The sequence below is a fragment of the Daktulosphaira vitifoliae genome, unplaced genomic scaffold, assembly GCF_025091365.1.
Source record: "Daktulosphaira vitifoliae isolate Bord-2020 unplaced genomic scaffold, ASM2509136v1 Scaffold_1, whole genome shotgun sequence".
NCBI lineage: Eukaryota > Metazoa > Arthropoda > Insecta > Hemiptera > Phylloxeridae > Daktulosphaira > Daktulosphaira vitifoliae.
The window spans coordinates 63327667-63353616 of NW_026099572.1; the positions used below are offsets into that span (position 1 = coordinate 63327667).

The following is a 25950-nucleotide window of genomic DNA, read 5'->3' on the forward strand; positions in this document are numbered from 1 at the left end:
ATAAATAATATTGAGAGTTTTATTTTTTTCAATTTCTTTTAGATACAAGTATTTCTCAATGTATCAATCATTAAGTATTTTTTATGTTTATCCCTTATATATTACAAAGGTGTAAAATTATTTTTTAAACTTATATAACCTAAATATTTAACTAGATTATAAAACAGAAAATTATCTAATTAAGAAAATAGCTAGCCGTTAATAATTTTTGGATCATTATTTGGGAAGTTATTAACTTCTTTATGACTGGAAGAATCTGACACTCAAGACCCCGCCCCCGTAATTGCACCAGTGAGTCCGATGCGTTGGTCTGTGCTTCTCTATAATGAAATGATTTATGGCCTTTTCTTCTATTAGTATTTAATTTAAACAATATAAATACAAAAATTAAATTAATTAATTTTTAGGAAATAAATATGAAATTAAAAAAATATATATCATTACCAAAAATGTTCACATCATTAGAAAATATACAAAAATTAAAATAACAACTTATTTTTATATGTAAATGACACGCATGAAGTCCTTTGGCAAATATAAATGCTCTCTTATTTTTATTGCAAGGACGATTAATAATATGCGATGCATTAGTACATAGAAATTCAATGTCGATTATTTACAAATAAAATGTTGAATGGGAGCATTTCTAGGTACATAGTTTATACATACACTAAAATTTTAAACAATAACACAAATAGTATAAATATACAGAGTGTTCAGTAAGTCAGGAAACGGGTTTCCTGACTTACTGAACACCCTGTATAACATTTTTATTATAAAAATGAAAAAAAAACCATCATTAATTAGATAAAGTATGATTGATCAGTACCGTAGCTTCTAAAACTACAAGTTGTGTTTATGGATTGAGTTATGCGAAGAGCATAAGTAAATATAGAGGCGTATTTAAAGCTTATTTTAAGGGCGGTTACTTAATTTTTTTTTTAATTTGGTAATCATATTAGAAAAATTTTTTTTGTTAAAAAGCAAAATGATGACAAAAAAAGTTCTTTCGAGCTATACTTCATACATATTGACTTAAAAAATATTGATAGTATCTACTCATAAAGGAGACAATCGTCCTTATTGACCCTCCCTTAAATACGCCTCTGAGTAGATATTAATTTAAAATATAATTTTTCTACATATTAAAATTTTCTTATTAAAGGTTGTTAGCTGTTATAAAATAGAAATTAAACGTTCGAAGCGGAAGCATCTAATTTTTTTTTAATAGCCTCCAACTCTTTAATATCGGATACTGTGGATTTGCATTTATGAACCACCAAATTTTTATAAAAGTGAAATACAAAGAATACAAATATGAATAATACTGGTATGACAATAATGGTGGCAGCCATAGCAGCTCGAACTGAATGATCCCAAAATTTCACCCAACACAGAATTGCCACTTCGACTAAAAACAAGAATAATCCGAGGACAGTAGAAAATGTCCAAGCCAGTTCAATGAAGCCTCGCATGCGTTCATGAGGCGATTCTTGTATAAGTTTAGTACTCTGTAGTTTGCTAATGGCATCCACGTTTGGTAGTAAATATGTACTTATCATTAACGCGAATATGTGAACTGCTACCAACACTGTAGTACAAACAGCAAACATGATGAATAACCATTCAGGTACCATAGTTGGCTCGTTGATTTGTAACTCAACCATGGCCACCTATATAATAAATAGTTAAAACTAAAATATTTTTTTTTAAGGATTCTTTTAAAGTGATCCAGTAAAGCCTAACTCCATTTAAAGTTCAGCTTTTATTTTAAAAATAATTAAAAGTAAATTTATTAAAATGGAAATATTATAGTTGTAATTTTTAATATTTGATTTGTATAATCAACGAAATAATTATATCATTGATTTAAAATTTAGGCGATTTGATGCAGACCGTTCATTTATCGATACTCTCCTTAATGGTCTAATTGATGCACCAGACCTTTTGTCTTCTATATCCTTTCGTGTTCCATCCTATCCCACTAGAAATCACTTTCCCTTTCATGTTCCCTCTCATCATACCTCCTATAATAATAATAATCCAATACACAGAATGCTACGCTCTCTCAATAATACTTAGTTTTTTGGTTACATTTACTTTTAAAAAAATTTAACTGTCTTATATTAATTATATATTATATTTATCTTATAAATCTTAATTTATTGTCATCATTATTTTGTTGTCATAGTTTCTTACTCTATGTTTTACATATATGCATGTACATTATTTTTTTTTTCTCTTCTTTTTGTTATATTATGTTATATATTTAGGTTACCATAATATTATTCCTGTAAATTGCCGTTTGGCGTTAAATAATTAAAATAAAATAAAAATAAAATAAAATTTATCTACAGATTAATCGGTTTATCATAAACCACTCGATTAATCTCAAAATAAATACAATAATAAAAACAAAGCATTTTTTTAGTTATGTATATATTTTTGACCAATACTTTGGAAATTATTCTTATTTTTATACCAAAGTGGGACTAAAAATCTTTGTCCTAGGTACAGTCAGGAAATTACTAATGATAAAAATAACAGAATTCACTCCTCACCACCAGTTATTACTTTCAATTATTAATAACTTCTGAAATATTGTTTCAAAGGTTTTTATAGACCAATTACTTTCATACATAGTTAAATATGTATTTCGCCATTAAAAAAATTTAGTTGACACCTTTTTAAGTCATAAGGGATGATTCTAAAAAGTAATTATTAGCTGATAAATCAGGAAATATATGTAATTAAAAAAAATGAAAATTCCTTTATTTCAATATTGTATTTATTTATTTATTATATTTGTGAGGTACCATGATACATGTTGTTCACTGACGATAAAGTGTTAGTAGAAGAAATTAGGGAACAAATTAATCAAAGGCCAAAGATATGAAGATCATCTATCGAAAGAAAGATATTAAAAATATGTAGAAGTAAGACAGAGAAGATAAAGAACTAGTTTGACAAAGGTCAATACGAGGTAGGTGAAATGCGGAGTTCAGTGGCATTAGGCAAGGACGTGATAGAAGAGGTAGAATGTTTAAGGTAAGTTCTATAAGACTGTAGTGAAACCAGCCATGATGTATGATTCAAAGTGTTGGGCGGTTGATAAGAGAATAAAGCAGAGAAAAGAATGCTGCTTAGATGGATGAGTGGAGTGACTAGGAAGATAGGATAAGGAACAAACATTTAAGAGAGAGTATAGGTGTAGTATCAATTGTAATTAATATGAGAGAAAATGGATTTAGATGGTTTGGTCATGTTATGAAGAGAGAGGAATCGGAAGCTGTAAGATCAGTTATGAAAATGAATGATGAAGGAAGATGAGGTAGAGGGATGTCATCGAATGTGATATGAGGGCGGCTAATGTGGGAGATTGTGTCAAGTGGAAAGTTAGGATAACCTTGATCGACCCCAAGTAGTTGTGATATAGGTGAAGAAAAAGAAAAAGTTCGTTTTTATTTTGCAAACAATCAAATGGCCTATGATAAACTTGTTACTCTGTATAATCAGATGTTGAATATATTTATAATTTTGCCATTTAGTAAGGATCTATATTCATAGGCACGCTTAAAAAAAATGTGCGTATTCTTAATGTATATAATGTATACATTAAATAAGTTAAACAAATTTTCGAAGTCATAGAGGTATAAAATATTTTTTAAATACAGATTTTTGAATCTTTCATCTCATAATTCACTACATGTACATAAAATTAATGTATATATTAAAAATGATAAGCTATAATTTGGACTTTTTTTAATTATGTGTATATATATAATATATTATACTTTAATAATACAATTTTCATTTAAAGTGTGGTAAGGACATCCCATGAAAAAATCAAAATAAAATTTGATTAATTTAATTAATGTGTTAGTTAAATTAATAACTGTTATTATTTGTTTTTTACATTTATTTATTTTAAAGAATGTTAAATCTATGTAAACAATTGTTAATACAGTATATATTACCATAGCAAAACCAGATAAAAGTTCAGAAGTAGTCGCGGTAGCTTTCAGTTTTGCTCTACTCATATGCAATCTTCTCCAAGTCAATCCATCAGTGTCTTCATAAGGTTCCCCATTAAAATTAGTTGTACCAGAATAACGTTTACCCTAAAAAAAAAAAACAATTAATAAAATATTTAGTAATTTTTTTCATGATTGTTTTAAATAAAAAAAGTTTAAAAATGTCGAAATTTACCGATTTTAAAAATAATAATTTTTTGGGAAATTTTCTCTGTTTACAAGTAATGGGGTTATTTTTTTCAATTTTTATGGGCAATATCTTAAACTAAATACAATTTGTGATCTTTTGATGTATCTTTATGAGAAATCAGTCTGATAAGAGTTGAGAAAAAGTGGTGACAGACACACAAAAATAATATATTAATACTTATACTTTCTCAGACTCTATGCGAAACTGAAAAGATAATTTTTTTTGTGTCGGTTACTACTCATTCTTAGTTCTCTCTGACCGATTTTGATGAACAATACGTCAAAATATCACAAATCGTTTATAGTTGAAAACATTAAATTCGAAAATTGAATAAAATTCTCTCGTTCCCCATAAATAGGGGAAATCCATAAAAAAGTTTAATTTTAAAAATCCGTAATTTTCGCACATATTTTAAATTTTTTTACTGAAAACTTTTATAACTTTTTCAAAAAAAGTATCGATCAATTTTTTTTATAGATAAATGAGGTATTTAGCTATTGTTTGGTATTTTTTTTTTAAATTTAACCCTTAACCTGCCCACAGGAGGGAATTTAAAATGAAAACTTTTTTACAAAAAATTAACTTTTTCAACTTAATTTTTGAAAATTTTACGGAAATATTGATACTTTTATATATATCTTAAATTAAAGCTAATGTAACATACTTTACTATGAAAAAAAAATTCGAATTTTACGTTATCTTCGTGGTGAAAATAGCAACCATATTCAAAAATATGCTTTTTTTATGTTAAAATTCTGAGCTTTGTATTTTATTGTATTTTAAAATATCTTACAAGGGGAGTACACTAATTTTCATAAATATTATATAAATTTATTTCACATAGCATAGAATGTTAAATTTATTTAAATTTTTTTTCTTCTTATAAGAGAATAAAAATAAATTTGAAATATGAACTAGCTCAAATTGCCATTTTTATCCTTCAAGGAAATGTGATGTACGGTTGCTGAGTCAATAACACTTGGGTATTTCACGCTTGAAATACGAAGATTAAACTCCTAAAGGAGATGTATTTTTTGCATTTTTTTACTTAATTCTTTTTGAGTTAGAAAAAAATGTTCAACTCATTTAATATTTACCTCATTTAGATTCAATAACTTCAATGAATATAAAGGACCCCGTCAGTGTAGTTTTCCCTCGTGAGAAGCAATTTCTTATTCATATTAAAATTATTTTACTAAGTGTTTTTTTTTGTGACAGTCATTTATTTTTGAGCTCTCACTTGACCAATTTTTTTGAACGATACATTAAATGATCACAACTAGTATCTAGTCAAAGATATTACCCTCAAAAATTAAAAAAAAAAATACCTTTATCAAATAAAAAGTATTTTAACCAGCTTTCTCTATATAGACAATTCATTAATTTCTAATTTTTAAAGTATTTATTTTCGAATTAGGTTTTATATGGTAATAGGATTCTACTACAAAGTTAAAGAACCCAGCACTGTGGGGACGTGACATAGTTGAGTTCAGTATAGATGATATCTGACAGTGATTAAAATCGCTATCATAAAAAACGCTTCGATGAAAATCTGTAGATAGTGTTTAGTTTTAAAAAATTGGTGGATTATTCCAAAAGCTACATGATCTCTTATTTCCATATTTATATTCTGATTACAAGTTTTATGATTTATAAGTGTAATATATGAATATATATATTTATAATATATAAATATATTAAGGGAGGAAATGGTCCGATTAAAAAAAAAAGTATGTTCCATAAAAGAGTAATATAAATAGTACGTATCTTATTATTATAAAAAAATTATAATGATCCATATATTTTTCAAAAAGTTATAGCATTATTAAGTTAAAAATATAAAAAATGATTTTTTACAAAAATCATATTTTTTTTTATTAACTTTGATATTTGTTATCACCGTGAAGACAAAATAAGTCCGAAATTTTTTTTCCCATAATAAAGTATATTACATTAGCTTTAATTTAAGATATATATAAAAGTGTCAGAGTTTCCTGAACATTTTCAAAAGTAAAGTTGAAAAAGTTGTTATTTTGAATCCCCCCTGTGGGCAAGTAAAGAGTCAGATTTATAAAAAAAAAAATATATCAAATGATAGGTAATAACATCATGCAATTATAAAAAAAAATTATATTGTTTTGGTTATTTTTGAAAAAGTTATGGCAGTTTTAATTAAAAAAAATTGAAGAAATGTCGAAAATTAGCGACTTAATTATTAAATATTAATTACATACTATATTTAATTGCTATAATTAATATTTATTTATAAATTATAATTTAAAATATAAGAACTACTAATCGGAGTATAATAAGGAAATAGGAGTAGATGTTGCTTTGGTTATTAGCCATTAATTTCTTAGAATTAAACACTATCTACAGATTTGCATCGATACACTTCTTATGAAAGTGACTTTAATCACTATCAGATATCATCTATACTTGTCTTATCTATGCCACGTCAATAATGTGCCCCAACCCCATTATGCTATCGTTTTTTTAGTTAAGTTTTCACAATCGTGAAGTCTCAGAAATCGCTTGATTTACTAAGTTATCTTGACTGCACAGGTAAACGATAAAAAATTAACATGCTTATAAATTATTTAAGAATTAAGTATTTATCATTGATGATAAAAAACGCGTAATTATGCAATATTCATTTTTATCAAAAATGTCTCTTATGTTTACTAGACCATTGATTTATTAATTGAAATATTGCACTTACCATATTGTTTTTAAATGAGTGTTGCCACATATTATTGTTCTCAGTCATAATTTTACTATTGTAATTATTAATTAGGTGGTGACAACAACATGTATTAGGTATTAAAGAAAACTGTGATCCTTCAATCGGAGTACATGAGCCTATTAAAAACATAAAACATATTTATGTATAAGAATATAAAATTAAAACTTCGTTGCTATATATTAAATCAGCCACCCTAATCGTAAGCCTTTAATTAAAAACGTTTTATGTCACGCAGATATACTAGTTTAGCTTGATTTTTAACTTGATTAATTTTCTTGCGTCCGTATCCTCAATTTTCTTCGCATTTCTTACTATACTATTACAATTTTTTGTTATTGTCTACAGTGAAATGAAAAATTAAAAATCAAGGTATATAGTTATGTTTACTTTTTGAAGATGCAGTAAATTATTTTTAATATCTTTTTTAAATAAAAAAAAAAGTGGTTTACTTGAAAATCACTTTTAATATTTTATTTGAAAAATCATTCGAAAACAGTACATGATGAAAAAGCACATTAATTACTTATTATTTCAAAGCGGTTAACATATAATTATAAAAACATAATTTTATAAAAAATAGGTTTGTTAACAGGTAACCTATGTTTAAGTAAAGTTTAAAACAGAGAATCTTAAGCATGATATAATTATGGTATTGTAATTAATAATAATATAATAAGTTAGGGTTTTAATCAGTGGTATTTTAAGGTGTATACGTATACTCATTTATAATTTTTTAAATCAACGTATACATAAGAAAAATAATACTTATGTACTATTTATATTGAAGGGTATACACTCAAATCAGCGTATATCCTAAAATAAAAAAAAAGGGTTTTTTGCAAAAACCTCACTGGTTTTAATCACAGCTCCAATTAATTAGGTTCATAGACATAGTTTCTACTAATATATATAATGTGGGAGCCACATACTTGTCCATGGCGTCGGAGATCCTTTTCGGATATTGTTTACTATAGTTGGGGATCTGTCACGTACTAAACTATTTTCGCTTCCCGATGATGAGTGGAACAATAGCCCCGGTTGCAAATTATGATGCATTCTTGAGCATTGTTCTAAATTTTCCTATAGTAATTATCAATTGTTAATCAAATAAAATATTAATACTTTATACAGTTGAAATTTATTATTTTAAGTTGTTACCTGTAAGTTTTCCATGACGGTTTTCTGGACACGTATAACCGAATGAAAAACTCGTATTAATAATTATTTATCACAACATAATTCGATGATGTACTATTGGTTTTTTTTATAAATTGTAAGTCCTTTAATTCTTTGTGTATCTAATATTAAAATCAAGCTAATAACTGAACGCTTTGCTTCCATTATAGATAATAAGAAGATGATCATTGTAAACAGAGCGTTATATGAAATGTTTATAATAAACTTCCTGTATCGTTTAGCCCACTCGTATAATATTCTAAATGGAGTAAGTTGTGGCCATGAAAAAAATATTATCCTATAAATATGTTTTTTGGCGGAAATTCGAGTGAATAAGTGTATTAAAATGTAATAAAAATATAATATACACGTTTTCCATGAAACTAAATATTTTTTTTTTCATTTACGGAGGATTAACAATACTTGGATTTTTGCCATCTAAGTGCGTGGAACATTAAACGTGTTGTTCCTAGCATTTAAATAAAAAAGTAATATAAAAATAATAGATTGAATAGGTATAAAATAGGAAGTGTAAAATACTATGAAGAGGCGCGTAAATATTATAAATTATTTTATATTATTTCTTTTAAAATATCTGTAGCAATATTTTAATGAGTGTAGCTTGGAAAATTGATCTGTTGGGATTACTTGATAATATTAGATAACAAACTTTACCACATTGTTCTATCTTTCTCTCTTCGCAAAAAATTTCACTTATTTATGGGGTCTTCAAATGTTTATATGGGGGCTAAAACCCAATGCAAACTTTGCCTATGAATATTTTAGTTTCATCCATTGTTTTTTAGTGAATACAAGTTGGTATAGGATATTTTGAAATATTTAATAACTTAATATATACTAAATATTTTGTATTATTTAAAAATGATCTATGTATTCTTAGATTACGTTAAATTCATATATATATATATATTTTTAATTTCATAAGAGCTGCTTTTAGAATTTTTTTAAAAAAAATTTTATTAGGTCAATTAAAATTTTAATTTGAGTACTTATTGAATTATAAGCATTTTAATACAATAGAATGTGTGTATAGCGTAAGTGAGTACAACACTTTACTGGTGTATATATATAATGCATGCTCCACCCATGTTATATACTCAACTCAAATAAAAACGGTCTTTTAACATTTAAAAAAATAATTATTTGTTTTATTATTAAAAATAAATAATAAAAATGTGATTCAATTAAACCATCAATTATTTGTAAAAAAAAGTAACACACAGCATTTATATATACAAGGGTGTTCAGTAAATAAGGAAACGAATTTCTATTGTACTCATTGTTTGTAACAATTTAACTGTTTCCTAACTTACTGAACACCTTGTATATATATTTCAATACAACGCAAATTATTTGGTAGATAGAAAGTTATTAATTTTGTAAAAACAACGTATTCCTCTCTGTATATTTATTTTTTTTAAATTGTAAAAATATTAAGAAAACTATAAAAAAAAATGTAGAACTAAATATAATAGAAAATTTTTTACATGTATATTTATAATTTATGTTTTCAACAGTACATATAAAACATAATTAACGATCTTGATAATTATTTCTCTTTATTATTATTTTTTGTAAAATAGAGATTTTAATTAAAAGATTATTATGGCCGATGAGCCAACTATAGTAATTAAATTAAGTATGAAATCCAATAAAATTGTTACCTATGCCAGGGCCACTGAATTTTAACTACCATTATTGTATGCAAAAATAGTAAAATGTCCTTCTAAATCAAATGTTTAGTAATTATATTTCTTTTGTTAAATTTGATGAATTTTAGTTTCTAATTTATTTGGGAAGTAGTCATTCATTACGTAATTAATTATATTAAAAAAGGATTAAAATTAATAAAAAGCTTTATTTATTTAAGAAATGGAATTTTTAAATTAGTTTAATAAATTATTAGTTTTTATTTGAATAATAAAACTCTTTGTAGTATTGCATACAATTCTATTAAATGCTTATGAAAAATAATTTATACTTGAAAATTCTTCTATTTTAAATTCCCAATAAATTTTTATTTAATAAAAAATATTTCGTTATAATAAGACCAATTGATATGTGTTAATGAAGTATTATAAAATCTTTAACTTTCTTTTTGTTTCACACATAATTTTCTAAGACCACAATTTTTTACGATGAATTTTTTTTTTTTTGATATTTTTAACTAAAAGTATTAAAAAAATAATTATTGTACAATTTATACGTCCACATAAACAACATGTTCTTTTTAATTTTGTTTTAAAATTATTTTATTATATAAGAATATTTAGAAAAAAGTATATATTGATATCTGACTGTAATTTACATAACTACCATAAATCGCATCAATGGGAATAGGTTAATTTCTGATTGAGACTGTTAATAGGGTGGTCCTTATTTTTTCGAATTTCGAAATTTCTTTCGGGACACCCCTCCATTTTTTTCTTTAGTATAAAAAAATAATATTCTGAAAATTTAAAATCATTTGGAAAAATTTAAATCGAGGCGCGCAGCATTTTAAGGTTTTTACCTCGAATTTTCGAAGAATATTCTATAAAACGTAAAAAAAACTTATATTAGAGGTTTTCAAGTGATTTTTTCAATAAAAGTCAAGATACAAAAAAAAAAAAAACCTTATTTAAAGACAAATATTTTGATATATTATTTTTAAAAATTTATTGAATTTTTTACATGCGATAACAATATATTGATAATTTAAAAATAATTAAACAGCTTATTTTTTATACTTCGTTACTTTAATGATTTCAACACTCCATTATAAACTTTTCAAATGTTTATACTGACTTGAATATAAATTAATTAAGTTATTAAGTTGAATTTTATAGCATTGAACTAGTATTAGTTGAAATAAATCATAAAAAATGAAATAAAATTTAAAAAATAGCTTTTTCTGAAAATTTGTAAAAAATTAATAATATTAAATATGTAGTTTTTTTAATTAATGAATAATAACATTTTTTTATTTTTATGAAATAAAATAAAATGAAATACTATAAAAGTGCATTATATCTTTTATTTATATTTATCCATATGTCCTAAAAGTTTTGGGATAAAGTTGATTTATTGCTATTAAGATAAATTTATCTGTGTTCAGACACCACTTGCAATAAATATTGTTTTTGTTTTTCATCTTTTATTAAAATATTGTTGTAATCTTCAATTAATTTTACGCCTCTTTCTGCAACATCGTTTGAAACTTTTAATTTATTTACGGTGTTCAATCCTGTTATGTAGTCGTCATTATGTTCCCACAAAATAGGATCTATTTTTAGAAATCCATACTTATATTAAAACGTTTAAAAAAGTTGTTTGATTCAGTAGTAATGAAGTCTTCTATATTCATATTGATTATTACTTTAATATCTTGAGATTGTAAAAAATATTTTTTTGTTCCTTCAAATTTATTATTTGTTTTCAATGCTCAAACCATTTTTATTTTATTATTTATGGGAAAATTTGTATCAAAAAATTCTAGTGCTGCATTTTTAGTGCTGCAAAAAGTATACAAGCACCATTGAGACGTCCAGTATTTGATGCTGTTGTATCACAATATAAAGCCTGAACTTTATCTACAAGACCCCACTGTTCTAAGGCATTATAAACCGCTAAATCCTGGTTTTTTCCATTTCCGGATGGCAACTTAGGCACACTTATTAATTTTTCTTCACCTTTATAAGTTATAACTATTGGTAACCTATCAATTAGCTCCTTATTTGTTAATGACGAGAGCAATTTTCCATCCCAATGAACAGTTATAGCATCCATGTTGGTTTTAAAAAAAAGAGTGTTAACTTTAGTAGCATAATATTTTCGAAAATTTTCACGAAAACGATGGATCGAAGAGCGATTAATGATTAAGTCACTTACATTATGACAGCTGTAGCTGTTAGTACAAATACCGCATCTCTATCAGATAATTTACAACGATCCAATGTTGCAGCTAGATTTTCTGTCATAATATTTTTCTGCGCCCTTTTTCTTTTAGTTATCTTTTTAGAACTATAAAAACCACTGATTCTAATGACGAGTTGTGCAACGAAAATCAATACTACTTGATGACTGAAATTCAACAGTCTCAACTAAAATTTTTAATGATTATTATTAATTGTATAATGATTATTGCTTATAATGGTTATAAACATTCCAAAAATTTATTTACATTGTTCTTTTTCTTCTTCAAATTTTCGTTTTTGATTAATTTCTTTTGCTAGTTAACAAGAACTTCGCCATGATTCACTTCAAAACAATCATTTTTACTTGTACTTCTAAAATAACCTTTCTGCTTTTGGTTATTTAGATATAATTTAGTTTCTTCACAGTCAATTGTATTCATAGCATCTGTGTGTGCTATATCGCATAGACAAAACATTTTGTCTATAAATTTTTGTTCTTTAGCAATTCGTGTCAAATTTCTTCGTTTTCTCGATTTGTTCAATGATTTCATTCTTTATACAAACCTTCTACTAGAATAATACTATGCTGATTTTTTTTTACTGGAATATTTTCTTTAGTCCAAAATACTTCTATTTCTTTAATAACTAATGTTATAAAACACTACTACGAATTTTTAAATTTACTTTTCTTAAATTATAAAATAAAACTTTTAATACTTAACCATTTGTGGGCAAATCAACACCAACAATTTGGTTTTCGTAATTACCAATTAGAAATACATAACTGCTAGATCTTTTTGCTATTATAAAAATTATAAATGAGTTAATTACGTAAATGTAAAAAAAAACAATATAAATGATGAAATATAATAAAAAGATTCACAGACAATATAAATAATAGCTTGCTGTACTACATTAAATAAAATTCGACTTGAATGATGAAAATTTTAAAATATTACATTTAACATATCATGGTTATAGGTAAACCTCTACAATTATAGATTTTAGACTAATACAACACAAGATAAGATAAACATTTATCGATCTTGTCTATGATTAAATGCGAAAATGGTCATGTGTTGATTGAATATTACAAAACTAAAATTGATTTAAAGAAAAGTCACTCGTGGTACTAAAGAAATACTATAAATAATCAAATAATTAAATTAAAAAAAAAACAAAAAGATATATAAAATTAAAGATTAACAAATTTAGTAAAGCAAAAATTTTTTTTTTTAATTTAAAGCTATTATTAAGTTTTATTTCATTTTTTATGATTTATTTCAACTAATACTAGTTCAATGCTATAAAATTCAACTTAATAACTTAATTAATTTATATTCAAGCCAGTATAAACATTTGAAAAGGTTATAATGGAGCGTTGAAATCATTAAAGTAACGAAGTATAAAAAATAAGCTGTTTAATTATTTTTAAATTATCAATATATTGTTATCGCATGTAAAAAATTCAATAAATTTTTAAAAATAATATATCAAAATATTTGTCTTTAAATAAGGTTTTTTTTTTTTGTATCTTGACTTTTATTGAAAAAATCACTTGAAAACCTCTAATATAAGTTTTTTTTATCGTTTTATAGAATATTCTTCGAAAATTCGAGGTAAAAACCTTAAAATGCTGCGCGCCTCGATTTAAATTTTTCCAAATGATTTTAAATTTTCAGAATATTATTTTTTTATACTAAAGAAAAAAATGGAGAGGTGTCCCGAAAGAAATTTTGAAATTCGAAAAAATAAGGACCACCCTACTGTTTATTAATATAAAAACAAGTACTAGAAAATAATTAGAAAAATTGTGTTTTTTTTTTAAGCGATTTTACCTAGTACACTAAAAACTTTTTCATTTTTTTTTTTTAATTATATAAAACGTTTTAAAATTTTTCAAAAAAGCATATCTAAAGAAAGATTATTGCCTAGACTGATTTTGATAAAAGTTTGGTTTAGTTAAGAAAATTTTTTAAACTCTTACACAATATGAAAGTAATTGAAAAAATTTTACAATATTTGCTTTAACGGCAAATAACCCATAGTAGACTTAGGTTTATTTTTGAAATCATTAAGTATTCAAAAAAAGCTTTAACTTGAAATAGGTTAAAAAAATTGTACCGGAACTTTTTTTAAAAATTCAGTTTAAAAAAATGGTAATTTTTTTAATTTTTAAGAGAAATGTCTTCAATAATATATAATTCGGATGTTTTTGGCTTTTTGATTATCAATCCAATGAAAACTGAGAATTTTATCGGATTGACACAAAAAAAAAAACACAATTTGGTAAATAAATACCTGCAAAGATTCGTATTAAAGCTGATATTTATTTTCGATCTTCGTTATCAATTTTCGTTGTTCATAAATAATTTACATTTGCGTATTTAAAAAAGGACACAGCGGCACATGCTTTCCTTATTGACCGAGTGATGCTGTTATTATTTTGATTATCGATAATAACATGTTTTTAAAAATAATGTTGGTATAAGTTGTCTTATAGAGCAAAATTCAACGCCCAGTAGGGATGTCTCAGAAATCTAATTATTTATTATTAACAATTACGCTGAATTTTATATTTTTGAATTATTTAATACGTAGAAACATCTTTGATATATTTTAAGTTAATTTTTATATGCCTGTTTTTAATTTTAAAGTCATTCTAATGACTTGTCGTCTATGAGTTATAAGCCTTTAAAAATTATATTTATATAACTTTTTATGGATACGATAAATTTAACTGTTTCAATAATATATGTTTAAAAATAAAATTTTCAGTGGTAATATATAATACAATTAAATACATTTCATTAAATCCAAATATTATGTAATTATTGGTAAAAATTATAGATTTTAAATTGTTTTACATAGCAATGGATCATTTACATCATTCAAAATTAAATCATAATATAGCTTATTTAATATATTTTATGATTAAAAAAAAATAAGAGACGTTCGGACGAATAAAGTCGAAAATAATGTCATTTTGGAGTATACAGGGTGATTTTTTTATCATAACCCACTCAATTACTTGCAGAATAATAATAATTTAGACATTTTTTTTCCATTATCTTTAGTTACACATTATTCTTGAATTTTTAACTATGTAATACTTTTTAAGTTCATCCCTTATGCCTTGGAAGGGGGTCAACTTTGTTTTTTTAAATGGTAACACATATTTTTAATTTAATAAAATGTTTGAGTTTTTAATTTAATAGTAAATGGCATTTGAATTTTTAATATAACTTAATTCGTTTATTAGATATAATCATTTAAAGTTTCAAATTTTTGAATTAATATACAGGTATAATACACAAGGGATTACAAATACAGGTAGCTAATTGGTTTTTTATAACATCGATATTAGCAGGTACACAGCATTGTTATTATCAATTGTAGTAAGGCACATTGTTATGAGTTTATAAATACACTAACTGACAATACAGAAAGTATATCTATTGATAATCATAATTGATAATAAACAATCCGTGACTGAGACAGCAATGTCATAAAAATCCAATTAGCTACCTGTATTTACAATCCCATGTGTATTATACATGTATATTAACTCAAAATTTTGAAACTTTAAATGTTTATATCTAATAAGCTAATAAAGTTATATTAAAAATTCAAATGCCATTTACTATTAAATTAAAAACTCAAACATTTTATTAAATTAAAAATATGTGTTACCATTTAAAAAAACAAAGTTGACCCCCCTCCAAGGCATAAGGGATGAACTTAAAAAGTATTACATAGTTAAAAATTCAAGAATAATGTGTAACTAAAGATAATAAAAAAAAAAAATGTTTAAATTATTATTATTCTGCAAGTAATTGAGTGGGTTATGATAAAAAAATCACCCTGTATGTTAATTTTTTCAAATACACACCAAAGCGTTTTATAGCAACGATTTTAATAACTATCAGATATTAATCAGTACTAATTTCAAAATACCTTATTCCAATTTACTTCCAATTTTTCAATTTTTATATAGGTATGATTTTAATAAACAACGTTATGAGCAAAAAAAGGTCATCTAAATGTTGTTTTCCTTTTGTTCTACCACCACTATACATTTCTAAATACGCCTCTTATACTTTCTTTATATTTCACAAATTAGAAAATTTACTAAATTTTTCTAGTCTTTTTAAGTAAAATTAATTTTTTTACCTTCAAAGGTAGTTGTCTAGTAGGACTGCTGCTGCTATCATAAACGTTGTGAAGTCCAAGTTTTTGGCTACTTTTTGCTAATGCATTAATTGCCCATTGTTGCTGTCTAACACGTCTAGACCTAAACGAATTTCTTAGCTTAATCTTTAAACTGCCTCTGGTATTACCAGCTGTACGTCTGTCACTTGGTGTTCTGTACAATCTTTCAGTAGGCTTTCTAGTACTGGTGAAGTTTTCATGCTGTTTTAATATCAACAACTCCTTATTAGATGGTCGGCTCATTAATTCCTGTTTTCTTAATGGTAAGTTCATTTGGGGTACACTCACATTTCTTTTTGGTTTATTGGCCAATGATTGGTGCTCAATACTATCCATTACAGAACCTACTACCTCAATTACTGTTGTTGCATCGGTAGTTCTCGATGCCATATTTATTTCAGAAAAATAGAAGTTAATGTTTTGATGATGTTGACGTTTTTTCTTGAATTTTTATTAGTCATTTGCTGTATAAAAATTAAAACAGATAATATTAGTTAAAATATCTATATTGAAAAAATAATCTAAATTTTCATTAAAGCTTATTTTTTTTTTAATCACGGAGGATGCAATTAATAAAAAACAAAAAAGAATAAATCATGAAAATATCTTAACATGGAAATAATAATTCATTGCGATAATTTGTAGATTAGTATTTCTATTATGGGTTAAGTCAATAAATATTTTAATAAACTAAGACAAGTATAGTTTCCTCCAAAACATAAAATTTTTCGTAATTTTCCGAAAAAGATATTCATATTAAGTGAAGTGATATAATTGTAAATGCATTTGTTTAGATAAATGTACAACGTATTACTTTTAACTTTCATTTAATATGATAGCAACTTATATAAGGTTAAAAACCTAAAATAAAATCTACTAAATATTAAAAAAAAAATTAATTTACAATTACTCCATTCGTTTATATTCACCTCACTTCACCATATTTAAATAAATTAATGAATTTAAACAGCGTTGTATAAAGCTTAGGATAATTATACATTTTTATACTCGTGCACACTAAACATTATTTCTAGATCTTGCAGTTGACCTTTTAAAATAAATTATAAACAAGGTGTAAAATTTGATGGTTTATCTAATTTACTTTACGATAGATTCAATTATTATTTTTATTTTTTGTAACCTATGAAAAATGTATAAATAGTAGTATTAAATATTTTGATAAGGATCAGTAGTGAACTATCTACGAAACCAAGAAGTATCCGCATTGAGTTACTTTAAATATATATAAATTTAAAATAAATGGTTTTTATTTTTAAATATTTTTAATAAAAATAACTAACGGAGTTTTTGATTGTTGAGAGTGACTTTTACTTTTATTAAAATATATATTTTATCCTTTATCATTGGAAAGATTGTCACTTATTTTTTGGACGTACATATTTTCAGATATTTTAATCTTTATTAGTTAACGGTCATATTATAAAAAACTTGACATTTAAACTGTAAATGTCAACTTTTAACTGGATATAATTATTTTTCACACTTTTGAGCTGTACGTTGGCTGTTATAGTTTATATTTTAAACATTTTTATTTAACATAAGTTTTTAAAATATTTAACAAATGTATCAATTGTAAATATTTGTAGAGGTAATTTTTAGATTATGACAAATTATACAATTTTGGCGCGGTGGTCACACTAGTTGTTAACAAAACTTTAGTGTTAAGCCGCGCTTACCGCCGTAGGAGAACAGATGGGTGACCATGCGTGCGCTTCTACGGTGGCGAAAAAGCACCATGTTCTCAGTGCAGAAGGCAACGGGAAACCACTGCACTTAAATTTCTCCAGGATATACTAATCCAGTTGGTATTAACCAACCTAACGGTTGGTTAATAAAAAAAGACAACAATTAATAATTTTAAATGTTATTAATATTCTTCTGTTTTTTTAGTGTTTGACATGGCAAATTTAGCTGATAGTGGAATATTATCAATTTAAGTTTTTTAAGGCTTTCTATTTAAAAGCATTGATTTTTCTAAATTATTATTTTTTATTAATTTTACAGTTATTGCTAATTGCTTGATATAACAACTCTTTAATTTTCCTTAATAATTCCTTAATTTGATTAAAAATTATAAAAATTAAATTTAATTAAATTAAAGATAATTTTTTTTGGAAAGATTGGAGCATCTATACATTGTGTTCTTTTTTATATTGGAATTAAAATTATTATTATCATTCTATTTATCTTTAACGTTTACCTTTAAAACTATACTTATATTAGAGAGGGCGGGAAAACATTCATAGTCTAGTGAAACAGAATCGAAATCCGAACACATCAAGACACAACGTGTTCCCAACTTGCTAAGTAGGCCGCCTTCAAACATACTTGAATAAATATATGGGATTCTTATTCACAATAGTGGATATTAACTAGTTAATACCCAAAAAAAGTTAAAAAGTTAATTTTTTTGAATTTTTCAACTTACCTAGTTAATTTTTTTCTAATAAACTTTTTAACTTAACTAATTTAATTTTCCATTGAAATAACTTAGCTTTTTCAGTTAATTAGTTAAAATAACAGTTAAACTAAATTCAATTACATTTAATTAAAAATGTATGTCTTTATACGTTGCGAACGTGGTTTAATTTAAAATAAAAACGGTAGCACAATGCAGTTGCAGCATAGTGGGGACGTGGCATAGTTGAGACAAATATCGATGATATCTGACAGTGATTAAAAGACTAACACTATCATAAGAAACACTTCGATGTAAATCTGTAGATAGCGTTTAATTTAAAAAAAATTTGAGGATTATTCAAAAGCGAAATTGACTCCTAATTTTTGTTCTACTTCGATTGTCATTTGCACATGAAAAATAAATCGTTGATACAAACTTCTAGTACATAAAATAAGCTTTATTTTATCATATATATATATATAAATTTTCAAATTTTCAAAAATTTTAAAAAGCTATTCTTAAATTTGAAGAATAAAAATAATCAAAATAATTATAAATTTATGTTTAATGTAAGTTAGATCATATAAATTTTATAGTTATTAGTAGACTCATCTAATAGTAGACAACTATGCAAAAATAATTAGACGACATTGTATTTGGAACAAAAATATTCTGAGGCAATAAATGTGTAGAAACATTGATCTAGCCAAATGGTAAGGGCCAAATGGTTAGGTTGTATCCAACCTAAAAATATAATTACTAATTCCAAAAACTCTCTGTAGTCATCTCTTGGTAGATTTTCGTTGAAAGTTTTGCCATTAATAGTAATTTATGTCAAATAACCAAGATATTATTTCAACATTGACAAAGCAAATATAGTTAAAGGGAATTGCTTGATTGAATTAGGATAATAGTTTTTAACAAAATACATTACATTTTATACAATACATTCAATACATTGAAATATTCATTATTTTTTAAATTTTTACACTTAAATTGTAGTACTAAAAAAAAATTACGTTAATACCTTTTTTTTTATGCGTAAGTTTTTAAAAATATTTTTTAGATTCAATATTTTCGTATTTGTAATATTTGTAGAAATAAACGTTAAAGATCAAAAAAACTATGTTTCGCAAAAAATAAAATTAAACAGTTTTTATTAGTTAAACGTTTAACAATCAAAGTTACAAAAAATTCGTAAAGACTTTTTTTTTTTGCATTATTGTTTACTGCATTATTAATTCTGTGGAATTTTTTTTATTTATAATAATTAATCTATTATATAATTAATCTATCTATAAAATAATCTACTAAGCTTAGTGACATTGTTACAATGAAATAAAAAATCATAAAACTTAACTTCTATTTCGTTGCCTATATCCCAACGACTTGGGGTCAGCAACCCTTATCTTAAACTTCCACTTGACACGATCTCCTACATCATCTACTTACAGATCAATCGATATCATATCACATTTAATCACATCCCTCCATCTTTTTTCAAAAATCATAAATCAATAACTATGTATATTAATCTATTGTACTTTCAGAATGTTTTTAGGAGTAATTTATTTAATATTATAATATTGATTGTTTTTACTAGGGTTATATTTAATAACATTGTTTAAAAATAATTGAGAAAGACTGTATGTATCATACCATTATTTTCCATTAAGTTACGCCCATATTTTATTACGACTCATGTAATGAAAATTATTTTCAAATGAGTAATGAGTATTATTTATGTAAGCAAATTAGTTTATACAATATAAATATATGATTGCTTAAGCAGTAATATATTAATATCATCACAATCAATTTTTAAACCTTGTTTTTTTTATTAGATAGAATAATTAAGTATTACTGGTACTATATATCAAATCTAAAAATAAATTTCATTATTCATAAAATAACAAGAACTTCAATATCTTGAAATCAATTACAAAATGATATTTCACAATAAACTTATAAGTAAAAATAATTCGAGTTTTGAAAAGATCAAACAATTTGTGTGACAAAGATAAGCATTTATTCTTCAATAATGCAACGGACTATTTTGTATGTATTTAAATTAACCTTATTTTAATAGCAGGATTTCAAGATAGTCCTTAAATGAACATTTCATGTTAATATATTAATTTTAAACTATTTAAAATATTAATACTTCCTGTAAAATTATCAAATACTTTAGTTTGTGATATGATGTGCTAAATTTATTGTTACGCAAACTCTTCACTATCGTTCAAGTGACGTATATACTGTGACGGGAAACGTGCAAAATATGTGTACCATTATAATTATAATAGCAATAAAAAAGTCTGCATTTGCAAGTCACTCCGGAACAATAAAAATAATAAAAAACAAAAACTAAAAATTAAAGCGTTTCTATATTCGGTGCCATGTCGCGTTATTCTTCGTTACCCATATTTTAACCTTCAGGCCGTTCTGGTTGGCCAATACAACACACGCTATACCTACGTATAATGTATATAGTATTTCTTATTTTTTATTCGTTATCGTATTTTACACCTAACCTCAATGAGATATAATATTACACTATGACTATAATAACAGTAGTAAAAGTGCGAAAATTCTAAAAAGTGAAGTCCAAATTGACTATTAGAAATTTAAACTAGTAAACTTTTTTTTAATTAATACCAACAACGCATTTTTATTTTATATATTAAACCAACCGTCAAAATCATAAATTTCCATAAAATTTAAAATGAAAAACAGCAATTAAAAAATTATATAGTTGATTAATATCTACGTGTAGCATAATTATTTAAGTAGACAATCATGTTCCGCCTCTTAACGTTCGTCACACAATTCATCATTTTTCACGTTGAAAAATTCACATGACAAATATGTAATTATTTTCATTCGCGCTTAGAGTCAGCTGTGAAATTACTTATCTAATTAACGCAAGTACCTATTAGTCTGATTTTAGTGTAAATTTCTCTGCGTGATAAATAAACATTCGGGCATAAATTATTAAATTTTGGTGTTATAAGAATTAAAACGTGATGATATTATTATATGATAATATGATATATCATAATACTATTATGGCCACTGACGTAGATATAGATTATTTATAAAGGAGTTCAATACATGAATCCAAATCATTATTTCTAATTTAATTTGGTAACTATTAAAAAAAATTGTGTAAGAGGGTTTAACTATTTCTTTTACATACGTTCCTGATTATGGCGTAATCGGAAGTTTTTCTGGAGTAGTGTTTTATCTTATTGTATCTTATAATATTTAACAATATTGTACTCGTTATTCGTCTATCAATAAACTCTATTCAAAATTAAAATGACATAAGACATTATTATTTTTTTTATAAATAATAAATGCTGTATATAACACCAAGATTGTGACAATTTATATAAATAATTCAGTGAATGAAAATAAGTTAATTTAGAACTTTAACCAAAGGCCACATAGAGTTGATATTATTTACTAAATTAAAAAATGCATCGGTGACAGATATGTACTACAAATGTTTAATAAAATAACTAATTGTCTTTGTTATCATAATTTTTTTATTTCAATACATAATATTATTTTTGGTCTAGTTCAATTTGTATATTTTTTGAAGGACACTATTTTTTTAATATTTTCATTTACTATATTATATAAAATTAAACATATTGTCATATTGTACCAGTTAAGTGCATTTTTTCCATAAGCATACATTTGCATACAATTTTTTTATACGAAAACGTTGATTTAAAAAATATTATGAATTTAAAAAAATACAATCATATGAATAATTATAATTAAAGAAAATTTTTGAAAATAATCACACGCTATACTTTGTCATTTTTGTTATAATTAAAATAAGACTGCTTTTATAATGTTAAACAAATTAATTTTGAATATTAATCAATTGTAGAAGTATGAAATGTTACTTTTTATAATCAAAAAAGAAAATCAAATGAAACTCTTCGAATCAAATTACTTCAACAATATATCAGTAATTAAAAAGAAACATTATATGGAATAATCAAAGCATTTTTAATAATAAATGGTTATTACTTAATAATTTTTGTTTAAACCCAAATGCCAAATTAGACCCTAATATTTAATAAAATGGTTGAAAAATTCATTAAATCTCAAAAATTAGGATATACCTTGATAAAATTGATAATTTTTTTATTAACAATAAAAATTTCATTTGTTTATTATAAAGGTTGACTAAAGATAGAAATTAGCAACCTAAATTATTTTGTAGTATTATGAACATTTAAAGCATTTTGTGATTTAGAGTCCGAAATTGTCTTAAAATGTTTGATTATTATAATTTACTATTAATATACATAATAATTACATTGGTTAAATTCTATACAATTAAGTAACAATGAAAACTTGAGAGATTTCTCATATTACACTTAAGTAAAGGCAAGATTTTCCATAATTTAAAGAGCCTTGTCATTAAATTTACTAATTCTTTATATAGCTTTACCTGAGATAATAATCTGAATCTTAAAACAACTTAAGCCGAACACATTGTTATTATAATTATTACTATTCAATTTATATTTAATGTTTTCTCTGAAAGAAATGATTTCTGTAAAAAAGGAAGGGTTTAGGCTTAAAAGATTTTAGTTGTTAGAGAAGTAGGAAAGAACTAGCCATGTACTCAGATTGTAAGTCAGGGTGCACATTGTACTATTACCTTCTCAAACTTGAAAAAGCACGAAATATTTTTACAATATTTATATTAAATTATAATTTAAAGGTTTGATGAGCTAATATTATCAACCGTAGGTTTGACGACAAATGATTTTAATGTTATTGTGATTGAGCGAATGCATTGATCATACGATTAATTTTCTTTCAATAAAAAACCAATTGGCAAATAATTATTTAAAAATAATAATTAATTGTTATCTGAAGACAACTCACTAGTTACCTATTATTCGAACTCTTGGCCTCTTCTCTACAGTTAATTGATCCCAATCAGTTATATTACGATCGGCACTATTGAAAGAACAGTTTAAATTTTACATTAAGTGAACCTACATCAATACGTTTAATAGTAGCGAAATTTCATGAGCAAATAGTTGATAGATATGAATAGGTAGAGCCAAAAATAAATGTTGAGAACATCTTATATAAACGATATTATTCTGTTTTACATATGAATATAACGGGAAAAAGAATTGTACGTGAACTCTTCTTAAAACACTAATAATTTACAGAATTTATTGTAACATATTACCTATTTATATAACATTTAAATAAATTAAATATTACTTTTAAATTTCAACATATCATTAAATGTTTAATAACTGAAACAGTAATTTAATTTAAAAATATTAATGTTTTTCTCCCATATAAAAACGATTAATGATAAATTTATAATTTAATAATCACTTCTTTTTCTTGAGAAAAAATCTTTAAAAAAAACATTTATGAATTTTGAGATACTAGGCCCTATTATTTTTACTTTTCATTTATTATATGTTTATAAAATTGCTCAATTAAATTTATTGAACATTATTGAAGACTCCGCGGACATTTTATAATCTTTGATACACATAAATCTAATTTATCTAGCCATTAAGGTTTAAGTGTTATCCCGCTGAGAATGACAAAATTAATGAGTATATATCAAAACAATAAAAAAAAAAAGTATATATTAATAGTCCATGGTATTTAATTTATAGGGATATATAACACTGAGTATTATAGAATTTTATAGTTGTTCCATTGAAAAGATACAATCTATTCTGCGATTGTACTATTGACAAAATAAACTCAACAGATGAACAATACATTTATAAAAACAAAATGATACTTCCTAGATTGAATTGTATTAATAAATACAATTATTATGGATTAATGCTAAAACTTGAACTAATATACTAGTAAAAAAATTATTTTCTACAGATCAAAAAAATTGTTTCCTAAATATATGCTCAATTTTTATTAGAAAAAGGAAAATAAAATAAATACGTTTCAATCAAATTATTTAAAATTAATATTAGCGTATTTGTAGAAAGCGGCACACATTGATATAAAATTTTTGAAGAAATTTCCTGTTCCTTGACGTAAAAATGTTAAAAAATAAAAATTTTTTTCTTACACAAAATAGCTTCTATATAATAATGCATGTAATTTTGTTAAATTTCTGGAGGAACTAAATCCCTCCTCCTATCACCTTATCCGACGCCTATGTTACTGTTCTAAAATATGACTGGATTTCTAATATAAGTACCAACCAAGAGTCGCTTAAAGTGATACATGATAAACGTGTTCAAATTTTTAAGATTATAAGTTGTGTTAATTTATTTGTAAAACAATTATAATTCCTAATATATTCAGTCTTCATTCAGAAGCAGAAAATTCTTTTTTTTGTCAGATTATTTCACCTAAAAATCCATAAAATAGTAAACAGAAACAGATAATTATTAAACAACTCAAAAAAATCTACCTACGACCCTTATTGTACTTAAAAATATTTTAATTTAGTAGGAAATAAAAATAATGATATGTATTATATGTATTTTNACCCTTATTGTACTTAAAAATATTTTAATTTAGTAGGAAATAAAAATAATGATGCAATATGTATTTTTCTAATGTGTTAGTTCGTTTATAGGTAATTCAGAAATATTGGTCGTTAAAAATATACGAAATATTTTTAAATATTCTCGTGGGAAAATAGAGGATAGATTTTTCACAATTATAGGCTTGTGCTCACATTCGTTACAAAGTACAATAACATGATTTAAATTTTAGACAAGACGAAACTTTAAAAACAAGTTATATGATCGCTGGAAGTATTAATTACTAATATGAAATTGCGTTCCTGGTGTTTTAAAATTATTTTACAATATATATGCAGATAGTAATTTAAACTACATCATTATCCGTAATAATTATGTACTAAATTGTTTGACTTTGATAATATCAAATGATCGATATAGTAGTTTTTAAGTGCTATTATGTAAATAAAGTAAAATAATCACTGTATAATTAGTAATAAATAACTGATTAAAGTATTTATTGTTCGATGTTTACTTACCAAAAATACATACATTGATTGCCCTCGAATAATTTGTTGTAAAATGATCCAAATGCATAGTTTAATTGTATATACAAAATAATATTAATGTAAAGAAACAGTAGTATTATTTAATAAAATATTAATTTTTGACAATGAATAATCACGAACAGCCGACAACAACTCTTAACACTGAACCTATTGTTATAAATGCGTGACAGAAACTTCTACT

General features: G+C 24.5%; 1 protein-coding gene across 4 annotated transcripts; it reads right to left on the bottom strand.

The window, feature by feature from the left end:
* Nucleotides 1–695: 695 nt before the first annotated feature.
* Nucleotides 696–25950, bottom strand: LOC126910342 (uncharacterized). Of its 4 annotated transcripts, none has more exons than XM_050692834.1 (7): nucleotides 25740–25950; nucleotides 16564–16739; nucleotides 16237–16476; nucleotides 7900–8050; nucleotides 6947–7086; nucleotides 3978–4121; nucleotides 696–1673 (listed from the first exon to the last, which is right to left on the bottom strand). In XM_050692834.1, exons 2-7 carry the CDS (start codon nucleotides 16663–16665, stop codon nucleotides 1191–1193), a joined length of 1260 nt encoding a protein of 419 aa, XP_050548791.1. In that variant the 5' UTR covers nucleotides 16666–16739; nucleotides 25740–25950; the 3' UTR covers nucleotides 696–1190. The 4 variants fall into 4 exon arrangements, with proteins under 4 accessions (XP_050548791.1, XP_050548789.1, XP_050548790.1 ...); XM_050692832.1 differs by adding an exon at nucleotides 23622–23689 and having other exon boundaries at nucleotides 16237–16739; XM_050692833.1 differs by having other exon boundaries at nucleotides 16237–16739; nucleotides 25753–25950.

Excerpts from the sequence above, each read along its gene's own strand:
- LOC126910342 (XM_050692833.1), bottom strand. The coding sequence starts at position 16,665 with ATGGCATCGAGAACTACCGATGCAACAACAGTAATTGAGGTAGTAGGT. Across the intron at positions 4,122-6,946 it reads ACTCATTTAAAAACAATATG|GGTAAACGTTATTCTGGTAC; the intron begins GTAAGTGCAATA and ends TTTTTTTTTTAG. Across the intron at positions 1,674-3,977 it reads TTTTATCTGGTTTTGCTATG|GTGGCCATGGTTGAGTTACA; the intron begins GTAATATATACT and ends TTTATTATATAG.